Below are 12,121 nucleotides of genomic sequence, written 5' to 3' on the forward strand. Positions count from 1 at the left end.
CAAGCATGACTCACTTAAACACATTCGCAGAAACAGTGGAGAGCCTCCTGTTGGCACATTGAGGGTATTGCAATGAGTGAGGAAAAATGGCATAGAGGACCAAGCAAGCCATTGAATTACTCTCATTCTTTCTGAATGCCATACCCTCTTTCCTCCTTTGTAATGTTATGCTACTAGTATTTGTTGAGCGCATGTACACCGGGAACATTAATTGGCGTTTGGGTGACAGAAGTACTGCGCACTACTGACAGGGGCAGATTTACAAGCCCCTTGCACAGCCAGCACATCACTTTTTGTGACGCACTGGCAGCGCATTTCTCTGCCCCATATTTACAAGGACAGGAAATGCCACACTGCGTGGCTTTTCCTGTGCTTGTAAATTCAGCCCCTTTGCATGCAGCACTTTGCGTGGAAGAAGCGTTCCATGGGTGTTGCTGTGGATGTACCCACGCAACACCCATAGAACCAGACAGCTTTCCAGATGTATGAGGTATTGTAAACCTGGAAATGCGTCAGTATGCTACGCCACCCAAGGGTGTCGTAGTGAGGCGCAACGAGGAGAAATGTTTTCCTTTCTCCTTGTGTTTTTCCTCTTTCATTTTTTTTTTTTTCTGTTCTTTATTATTTTAAAACGGACACAACCCCAACCCACCCCCCACCCCCTCCTCTTTCAATGTGTGCAGACAGACAGCTTTCCAGATGTATGAGGTATTGTAAACCTGGAAATGCGTCAGTATGCTACGCCACCCAAGGGTGGCGTAGTGAGGCGCAACGAGGAGAAATGTTTTCCTTTCTCCTTGTGTTTTTCCTCTTTCAATGTGTGCTGCATTCTGGAGCACGCATTGAATGAGGAAAATGCCTGTAGTAATTATTTTCCTTCAGGAAGGTGCACCTTCCTGCACAAAAACAATCTCCCCATGACGCAGGCATCCTTGCACCATGGTGCAAGGGGGCCTGTGCTGGCGCATGGCAGCTGTTGGTGTGCTACCGCAGGGGAGAGCACAGGACTGCAACATATCATTGAAAATATATCGCATTCCTGTGCTCTGAAAGTGCCGCAGCGTGGTGCAGCCAAAGGGCTTGTGGTGCCGGGCGATCGTCGGTTTCTTGTAAATCTGCCCCACAGTGTTTAGTTATATGCTAGTTTATAAAGACATGTTTTTAGTAAGTACCTAAATCTCAGATAGCTAGGGGCGCCTCTTATCACAGGAGTTAGGGAGTTCCAGATACGAGGGGCCAGAACTGAAAATCTGGAACCTCCCATATTCTTCTTTTTAAATTTGGGAATTGTGAGAAGGTTCATGTAGATGGATCTTAAGTTATGACTGGGAATGTGTTTTTTTTAAATTCAGGCTTAAATCAAAGCTGGGTTTCTTCTGTGAACAGATATAAAAATGATGTAGCCTGTCTTGAAGACGGTCCTTTGTTCTATAGTAAGTTTTTTATCAGAAGGGTAATGTGACAGTGTCTGGGTTGATGGAAAATTAACCTGGCTGCCTGGTTCTGGGCCAAGAGGCTTTTTGAGAGGCCCGGGTAGAGAGAGTTTGTGTAGTCTATCCTAGAGATGACCAGGGCAATGACTACTTGGACAAGGGTCTCACAGTTAAGGAATTTCCTGATTTCCTGATTCTTCGGATTTGTAAGAAACAGGAAGAAATGACCGCTCTTAGAGGGGGCTTCATACAGAGATCCTCATCAATGAGGACCCCAAGACTTTTTACTGATTTCTTGTACTGTGAGGTAACGTCCATCGCTGGCGGACAAAATGAGGGACTCCAAAAATCATACTTGTTTCTGGTTATGACAATTTCATTTTTTTTTAAATTTAACTTTAGATAATTGCTGTTCATCCAATCACGCATTAATAGCATTGTGTTTTGAAAGGCTTTCTGAGATTCAGATGAGTTGTTAATCACCAAGAGTAGCTGCATGTCATCTGCATAGTTGTAGAATCTGAGGAAGGGACCACTCAGCAATTTGCTGAAAGGTGCAATCAGCAGAAAACAAGCTCATACCTTCCATGCCATGTTCTCTCACCGCAATCTCCAGAGATGATTGTGAGAATGGAGAGACCGTCTGAATGCACCAGAAAGGTCTAAAAGGACCAGGACGGAAGTACTGCTATTGTCCAGAATCAGTCTGAGGTTATGAAGAGAAGAGAAAGAGACCTGAATGGCCGTAACCCCTTGTGCAGACCTGCTTGGCAGCATCTAGTAGGCCACATCTTGAATAAATGTGTAAAGTTGCAAATGTACAGTGATTTGGTGAGTTTAGAAATGAAAGGCAAAGGGATATCAGGAGGAGGTTAACCAGCTGTGTGGGATCAGCCTTGGGTATTTTAAGAGAGTTATGACAATGGTATGCCCACTCACACTCTGGAAGCATTATGGCAAAGCAGTACATGTTTCATGCCCCTTTCTTCTGAGGAAAACAATTAGACCAGGAGAAGGTACAAGCAGGGCCGGACTGGGAACCAAAACCGGCCCTGGCAAAGTGCTCGGCCGCCCCCCTGACCCACCTCGCGGTGGGTTGGGGGTGTCGCCGAGCTCTTTACCAGGGCCGGTTTTCGGCCGATTTTGTTACAGGGCTGTTTTTGCAGCTATGCTGCAAAAACGGCCCTGTAACAAAAACGGCCCCCAGGGGCCCAAAACCGGCCCCCACCCGTGCGGCGCACCGGGGGATTGCCCGGTGCCCGCTACAGCCAGTCCGGCCCTGGGTACAAGACTTTTCTCCATAAACTGTGGCTAGTCAATACTGTCTCAGCAACATTGGAGGAAAGGTCGCTCTCCCGGTGTGTGACCTAGATAAGAAATAGAACAGCCTGCACTCTGTAACATGAACATTATTTAAAAAATGATTTTGTGTTTGTTAAACAAACTTGCGGAAAATCTATTAAGTTTACTTCTGTGTGTTTTATTTACTTTAAACTGTAGGTGGAATTGCTGCATATAATGCTGGCCCTGGAAACATCAAAAGCTACCCACAAGTGGACAGTCACACAACCCGCCGTGACTATTCCAATGATGTAGTGGCTCGCGCCCAATATTATAAACAAAATGGATTTTAAATATTACGTGGATCAACTTTTCTTCCAAATGTATACACTGTGACTTTTGTACATGAAAATGTTTTGAAAAATATTTTTTGCAGAATTCGATCTAATAGTGATGAATAAAATACTAGACAACGTAATCTTTTATTATTAACTCTGTCCACTAACAAACATTCTATCTGCATTATTGACGTTGTGGAAACATGGAATTGAATGCTATCTCTGTGTGTTTCAGCAGTGTGGGAAAGTTATTTTATAATAATGGCTACAGAAAAAGTTAACATCCTGCGACATGCGTAGAATTATCACTCTGCAATCTAACCTCAATATTTCTTTTTAACAAACACTTTTGGAACAGCAATGGTTGCAGTGATTCAGACTATGTACTGAACTACATAATCTTTCAATCTTTCCCTGGAACTGGTTACCCACAAAGGAACAATAAGAAAAAGATTATCAGCAGATAAAATGCACATTAAGAAAGACTTTTCCACAATGATATCCCCCTACGTGTGAACCACCACTGGCACGGTCTCTTTGAAAATTTGGGAAGTGGCATTCGTTCTGCTCTCTTGACTTTCCACAATACGTTCCTCCGTTTCATATTCATGAATATTTTTTAATTGAAAAATGCTTGGCTCACAACACTTCCAATCGTTGTACTGGGGCAAATTGGAGTCTCTTAAATACATCTAATGCAACAGATTTGAGAAGCAAAAACTAACAGTGGAACCTTCACTTGACCAGCACCTAACCTTCTATAACTCTATCTGTAATAACCCTACATATAAGGGAGAGACGTGTGCACACTCAGTGGCACCCACTGTTGAAATGTCTATTCCCTTAGGAATCCGAGTATATTACAAGAAACAAGAGGTGCACCACATAGACAATTAGGAGACAAAGGAGTCCTTTGTCATTAACGAATTTTCTCAAAGATCATACCTTATGAACATTTTATTTCCAGAATTCGCAATATATTTTTTGCTGAGCAACAAAGCACCCAGGAGTCTCCGACGGGCAAAGCGGGATCCGATGATCTGGGACGATGTTAAATATAAACATCCCCGTCATCTAAAGATTATATGGTTCCTGTGATTGTGGACGACAAGCCACTGGATTTCGGCAGTTATACTGTTTACTTTGTCTTTGCGCCCATTTAGCTAACCGAATGCCACATTGCCTCCTAATATAATCCACTTAAGGATTGAAAAAATCAACGAGGATTTGATCTTTTTGTCTTGGCGCCCACTTAGCTGATTAAATGGCAATTTGCCCCCTACTATAATCAACTTAAGGATTGAAAGAAATCCATGAGGACTCGTCCATCTATAATCTACGCTACGATCTAGTGCCCTGAAGAAGTCCTGTTTCAGGACGAAACGCGTCGGCTGGTCTGTTTGTAAAGTCATATAAACTGTTTGTTCATGTCTTTTGGAATTATTATATAATTGAAAATAAAATGATAGTTGAGAAAGAAGAAGCTTTAACAAACCTCTATGGTATAGCACTCCCTAGGTTCCAGGAGGTGGACGCCCTCATAAACCAACCTAGACCCGCAGATTATAATGAGAGGCTATCTGGTATTCACCAGGCCCTAGTAAGGGACCTCGCAGATGTCTTCAACCCGGCCCTGCCCATTAGAAGGAAAAAGGCTCGTGCTCCGACTTGGTATACCTCCATTTGTAGGAAAACTAAGTCTGAGCTACTTTCTGCAATTAAAGATGGTAGTGATAAGGTGAAGATCGCTGCCCTTAGGAGGGAGTACAAGGCAGCACTGGCCAACGCAAGGGCAGAGTGGGATTGGAATCACTGGCATGACCTGTCTGGAGCCCTCAAATCTAAAGACTTTAGAAAATTTTGGGCTCTTGTAAACAATGGAACAGGGGATTTGTTGTCTGCAGTAGAACCCAATATTGCCCCCTCTGTCTGGGAGGCTCATTTTGGGTCTCTATATCAAGAATCCACTCTCTGGCCGGAGGGGATGATGGTAGAGTCCCCCTGCCTGCCAGATGTGGCCTTGGAATTTTCTTTGGGGGAGGTGAAGCTGGCACTGGAGGGCTTAGCGCTGGGGAAGGCACCGGGGCTGGACAAGTTACCCGGTGATCTGTTCAGATATCACCCTGACATTTGGGCCCCGTACTTTCTAGTCCTTTTTAATGCCATCTTGGGAGGTATGGCGATCCCTTTCTCCTGGTTAGGGGCTGAAATAGTTCCGATTTATAAGAAAGGGTCCCCCTTGAGTCCTGCAAATTATAGGCCTATCAGCCTGATAGATGTTCCCCAGAAGCTTTTTGCGCGCCTCATTCTGAACCACCTATTAGACTGGGTCGAGGAAAATGACATCTTGAGTCCCTTGCAGGCTGGCTTCAGGAGAAACACATCGACCATGGACCAGATCTTCCGCCTAGTTCTCCTCTACTGGAAGACGGTGAGGATCGAGGGCGGGAGATTGTACATGGTCTTCGTGGATCTGAGGTCAGCCTTTGACCTAGTCCCGCGCAGGAAACTCTGGGAGGTGTTGGAGAAGTTAGGTATTCCCCCCCAGCTACTTAACATCTTGGTCAGGCTGCATGAGAACAACTATGCGCAAGTTAGGTGTGGGAAGGATGGTAGACTCTCATCCAGGTTTCCTGTGTGCCGAGGTGTGAGGCAGGGTTGTGTCTTGGCACCGACCCTGTTTTGTTTATTCATCAATAATGTCATCTCACATCTGGAAAACGTCAAGGATAACGACGCCCCCTGTTTGGCAGGTAGGAGGGTTCCGGCAATCATGTTCGCCGATGATACCCTCCTCCTTTCAAAATCGCCAATGGGGATCCAGAGGATCCTGGATGGTTTTGGTCTCTTCTGCCACCAGCATGGGTTGGAGGTGAATACAGAGAAGACCAAGTTTATGATCTTTAACCCACCAACTAAAACTAGGCCTAATCCTACCCTGGGGACCGTTAGCCTCGAGAGGGTGTCCACCTTCACATATCTGGGGGTTATATTGCAGGAAAACTTGGCATGGGACCGACAGATAGTACGATCCAAGGCTAAACTATCCCAACTCTCGGGTGCAATCCTGAAAGTGGCTAACACTTCTTCCTTCAAGCCCATAAGCCCGGCCCTTGAAACCTATAAGACCCAGGCCAAGGCAGCGGCCATGTATGGCAGTGAGCTATGGGGACATAAAACGGTGAAGGGTCTATCAATAGTGGAAAATAGCTTTCTAAGGCGCCTTCTAGCCCTTCCAAGTGCCACGCCACTCCAGCCTTTGAGAATGGACATGGGTCTCGCCCCTATCGCAGAGGAGCTTGTGACAAAGCCAGTGAAGTTCTGGCACAGGCTCTGGTCTACGGACGAACTCCATCATTATAGGGAGGATCTTACCCATGTCATGAGCTTAAATTCTAGCGGTAAAATCCCCTGGCTCACCTTCGTGGAAAACGAACTGTCTGGCATTAATCTCCGCGTTCTGTGGGAGGACCCTGTACGAGGCTGCCGTGCAATTTCGCGCAAGGCTCTGGCACAAATCTATAAAGCCAGGTCCCTTGAACATTTGACGGCTGCTCAAAATAGTGGCACCTTAACCCTGCAATTTTTAGAATCCAAAAATTCTTATGTTTTCGAACCTTTTATGGATTTTATCTTTCCCATCCTGGCAAGGAAATTGTATGTTCAGTGGAGGTATAGCACACTACTTATTAATTCATACACTTCGAAGTGGTCAAATGGGGGCGATAAAATATGTCCCTGCTGTAACAACCATGCTGTAACAACCATGTGGAAGATGACCCCCATATTTTGTTTGTGTGCCCTGCATACCAAAGGCCCAGAAAATATTGGATAGCGCCAATCTGTAAGAACCTGGGATTCAGAGAGTTTGCACAAGCATACAGGATTTTGAAAACTAGTACCCTGGGCCACATTGTGTTTGCTGTTTCCAAATTTCTTATGGCCATTTGGTTGATTAGAAGGAAAAAATTGTCTGAAGCTCCCTGAACTTTTTAAAGAATCTTTTAAATGTAATTTTAACTCATTCATTGCTGGGAGAGTCGTTTTTACTTAAATGTATTTTAATAATGTTTTATTGTCTGTAATGTTTTTATTGTGTCTTTTATGGTCTATATGACCGAAATAAAGAATTTTTGGATTGGATTGGAAAATAAAATGTTCATAAGGTATGATCTTTGAGAAAATTTGTTAATGACAAAGGACTCCTTTGTCTCCTAATTGTCTATGTGGTGCACCTCTTGTTTCTTGTAACATCTAATGCAACAGGTTTACTTAAAAAGACAACACAAAAAAACGAAATAATTTTACATTAATCATACAGCCACTATTATGCTCTCCATGAAAGTTATTCATAAATCCTTCATATACAATGCCCTCACAGAACCCACAGGGGTTTGGCTAGCATTTGCAGTGCATAGGGCGAATTATATGAAATGTTTTGGTGCTTTTGGGCACCTGGAGACCATAATCAGGGGTTGGATCAATTGTGGTGACGCATTCTCACACTCCAAAATAGCTCATCTAGGGTCATTACTACATTGACTACATTGATTTATCCCTGATCTGTTTGGAGCATAAAGTTGAGAAAAAGAGAAAGAGAGTGTGTATGACTGACAGCGAGAGAAAGATAGACAAAATAAGTGAAAAGCACACTTCAGTACAATGTATATTATAAATTTCCAACATTTCTTAGAGAGCTGGTATTCTATACTATTAATGGACAGTATCAGCACTTTTTATTGAATGTTGAGTGACTAGGTAATTGCTAATGTCTCCTATGTACATCACCTACAATGACCAATCATGCACAGATGCTGTGCATCTTTAATATACAGCTGCATATTCAAAGATTTATTTATTTATTTATTTATTACATTTATAAGGCGCAACAGCTACCCAAAAAGGGTTTCCCGGTGCCAAGCAGATTAGAGACTGAGATGAGACGGCTTACAGGTTACTTGTTAAAGAGCCAGGTCTTCAATGATTTGCGAAATTGGACATATTCTGTTTCATTTCGAAGAGCAATGGGCAGGGCATTCCAAAGTGAGGGACCTAGGTATGTCAATGCCCTTCCACCCATCGGAGATAGTCTAGTTTTGGGGACGAAAAACTTCCCCTGAGTGGATGAGACGAGATTGCGAGGAGGGAGATATGGGCGGACTAGAGATTGTAAGTCCTGCGGGGCAAGCCCTCTTTTGATTTTAAACATGTAGCTCAGGGCTTTAAACTTGATTCGGTTCTCCACCCTGAGCCAGTGCAAATCTCGTAAATGGACAGAAATAGAGGTGGCTCTAGGAACCCAGCAAAGTAACCTTGCAGGAGAGATTTGGACCATCTGCAGCTTACGGGTCACCTCCTTATTTGAACCCAGGTAGAGAACATTTCCGTAGTCCAGCTTTGAGGTGATCAAGGTCTGGACTATTGTTCTCTGAGTGGGCTCTGGTAGCATCCAGATGATCTTTTTTAACCACTTCAGGATGGTGAAACATGTGGCAGCTACCTTGACAGCTTGATGATGCATACTGAGCGAGTCATCCACGATGACGCCTAAGTTGCAGACTTGGCAGGAAGGTAAAGGAAGTACACCCATCTCGCTAGGCCAGTGTTGAGGGCCCAGAGATCCTTATTTTTTCCAAGTAACAAAACCTCGGTTTTCTCACCGTTGAATTTGAGGTAATTTGATTGCATCCATGATGCGATTTTGCTCAGGCCCAACTGAAGAGGTGAGGGCCCGGCCGCGCTCTTCATGGCGAAAGAGAAAATGATTTGGGAATCGTCTGCATAGGAGAACAGGGTCAGCCCAGCATCTTCCGCAACATCAGCAAGAGGTCTGACGTATAGGTTGAAAAGTAAAGGGCTAAGAATGGAGCCCAGAGGTACTCCATGGGGTGATGAGTGAGTGTCAGAGCTGGCTGTGGGTGAAAATACTTGAAAAGTGCGGTTAGTAAGAAAGGAAGTGAGCCAGTTCAAAGCTAAGCCACAGATGCCTAAGGATCTTAGAGTTTTAAGTAACGCTGTGTGAGACACCGTGTCAAATGCTTCACTTAAATCCAGCAGAATGAGGGCCACTGTGTCTCCCGCATCCAGATAACAGCACAGTCTTTCCGTTACCCCCAACGGGGTAGTTTCTGTTGATGCTAGTAAAAGGCCTGTATTGTCAATAGTCGTCTGTATAAAGCCAAGATGAATCTATTCATAATTTACATTTTCTCGAAAAAATATGGGAATCTAAAAACTGTAAGACTAATTCACACCATAGCTCTCCCTCTCATTCCCTTGTATCACTCTTCTTCCAGAGATACCCTGCAGATGCTCAAACACCCTCAGCTGGACATTGAAACTGTCTCACAGAAACCCTTGGCTAGAAGTTAGATGGCCCTAACCCACCCTTGGACAATCCAAGCCAGCATGCAGAGTTCCACACCAAAAGACCTCTCGCAGTCCTCCAGAGACCTTCAGCCTGCATGAAGGTCAAATAGCTCAGAGAGATCCTTTTACCACCCTAAAAGGCCCACAGACAGCCTTCAGGCAGTCAATCTAGCCCTAAAACACCACTAGCTAGCTCTGAGAGACTGCCAGCCTTCGATCACGGACAAGAAGATAGCAGAAATGAAACCCTCATACCATCCAGTGACATCTGTCATCTGGCATTACCAGTGGTTTTTCTAATACCCCCAGGCGTGTCATCATTGACTCCCCGATCATCTTCAGCCACAACTGGGCTTGCCCTCAGAGTTGCTTAGTCTCCTTCTAACACCCGATTCAGTCTTTAAATTTCTCAAGGCAGATCTCTGAGACTATCAGCTTACCTTCAAATACCAATCATCAGATGCTCTCAGATTCCACGAGTTTGTCCATAAACATGCCATAAACAACCCATGAGCCAAACCAGTTCTCCTTCACACACAACCAGACAGTCTTCAGAGGACCTCTCCTAGCCTCCCAGCCTTCAAACAAGGCCCAAAAGAAGACTTTACAAAGGACAATCTACTTTTTGGCCCTTATTGAACCTCAATAGTGTTACCATTGCAGTTCTGAAAGTTGACTATAAAGGAAAGCTCTACATTGATGGTAATTCCTGCTTCTGACTGTCAAATGCCTGTCCTGTGCTTCCTAAAGGCCATTGGTTTTGTGGTAGTATCAGTCACAAGACAGGTCTATGTCTCTGAAAACCTGCTACAGATGAGTGTCTCATATGCAAGTGTGCTCTAAAACATGCTTCCTTTCTAGTTTTTTCACATACCCTCTGCCCTCCTAGTTAACTTACAATTACCCCATTACCCAAATGTCATTGTCTACTTGCCCAATGACATGAGAGTGACTTTCAGGCTCCAGATATTTTAGCCAACAAATCCACTGTACTTTAGGCAGAAAACATGTGACTGGCTTAATGTCATTCTCATGTCAAAGGGTAAGTTGACCGCTATGCACTTGTAACTAGTACAAAACTACAACTCCCTTAAAGGGCCGTTACAGAGACCAAAGAGGCTAAAAGGAGTTCTCATTATGAAAAAAACCAAGCAACTTGATGGGTGCAGTGCCTGAAAAAAAGAAAGGAGAAGAAGAAAGTACACTGCCTTATGTGCTAAGCACTTGCCTCACATAGACCAGAACGGCAGGTCCAGCTGTGACATTTGCTGCTGTTAGCTTCGGCCTGCAAGCCGATGCCCAAAACTCCAACCCAAAGATCATGATCAGTAACAGTGGAGCTGTCCATTGGAGGGGACAATAATTATCATTTTCCTAGGCTACCAGGTGATCAAGATACAAGATGTGGACTGCCCAAGGTATTCCTAGTCTTCTCCCATGTCCAGCATTTCTCCCCTTTTTTGGGTGCCCAAGGTAAGGAGTTTCCAGCATTTTGACTCAAATCCATTTGCACCCAACACTGCTGAACTAGCTGGGAACAAATAAGTCATCACCCTGTCTACTGATCCCCCTCTGCTTTAGTGGTGAGTGGCCTCCCCACCTTCCTTGCTGTTCTGATGTGTTCCACTCATGGCAATTCAAAAATGATGTTTGACCTACTGCATGCAACCAACATGGGTTGAACATTTAGCTGAATGCTCTGAGCTGTGTGCACAGACAGACACCATGTTTAGGCTCCATCAAACAGATCACATTTCTGCTTCTGTTCTAAATTATATAGTTACAATGTTTGAATGCAGCTTTAAACATGGTCCAGGAGGGACCGAAACACGCCAAATTGTTTTTTTGTTAGAAGAGACAGGACCTTGTTTTGTGTTTGTGTGTGTATATATATATATTCACTTAAAAAACCATAGGTTTCTCACACGTTATAGTTAGCTGGACATTTCTCTCGTAAAAAAACAATGAAATTCCCCCGTTATAGTTAGTACAGCTAACTATAACTTGCGCGACCGCAATCCACTGCTGATGACGTCACATATTACATCACTCATGACATGGTCAGTGACATCACTCATGACATCACTGATGACATCTCAAATGACATCACTGATGACGTCACTGATGTTGTCATCCAGTGAACGTTTAATTTGCAAAAAATTTTATAAATATAGGGAAAGGCCTGTTAAAGAATGAGTGGGTGTACAAGTGTGTAAAGGGATTATTTTCTGTGTTGTGTAACTGACTCGACAAGTGAGTCCCTTAACTGCATCTTACTTCAGACTAGTGCATAAACTGTATAAAAGTTTTGTATGTGTCTGTGTGTTGGTGTATAAGTGGTGGCATGGTTTTGTGAATAGCTATATAAGTGTCTATATGGGTTATTGATTGCTTGTCTCAGTATCTGTATGAGTTCCTGAGTGTTTGTGTGGGTAAAGTGTGTCTGAGTGTGCATAGATGAGTGAGTGTGTGATTCTATGATTGGATGTTATTAAAAGTGCATCTCTGAAGGACTGTATGGTTGAGTGAGTGTATGTATGGCTGTGTTATAGTTTGAATGTATATCTCAGTGGTACATGTGTGACTAACTACATATGTGAAAGGCAGTATATATGCGTGTAAGAGTATATAAGTGGCTAGATGTGAGAGTGTGTGATTGTGACAGTAACTGTATGGATGAGTGTGTGCTTGTGTCAATGA

At 43.8% G+C, this 12,121-nt stretch overlaps 1 protein-coding gene and 1 long non-coding RNA gene across 2 annotated transcripts in view; one reads left to right on the forward strand and one right to left on the reverse strand.

The window, feature by feature from the left end:
• The window catches only part of LOC146805536 (lysozyme g-like), a 220,662-nt gene extending 217,595 nt beyond the window's left edge, over positions 1 to 3,067 (forward strand). Inside the window, exon 4 of the mRNA XM_085622794.1 lies at positions 2,934 to 3,067. Within this exon, the coding sequence (XP_085478920.1) occupies positions 2,934 to 3,067 (134 nt within the window). The remainder of the gene's footprint in view (positions 1 to 2,933) is intronic.
• The window catches only part of LOC146805537 (uncharacterized), a 154,475-nt gene that overhangs the window by 43,779 nt on the left and 98,575 nt on the right, over positions 1 to 12,121 (reverse strand). The window lies entirely within an intron of this gene.

Source organism: Triturus cristatus, chromosome 8, assembly GCF_964204655.1.
Source record: "Triturus cristatus chromosome 8, aTriCri1.1, whole genome shotgun sequence".
Taxonomy (NCBI): Eukaryota; Metazoa; Chordata; class Amphibia; order Caudata; family Salamandridae; genus Triturus; species Triturus cristatus.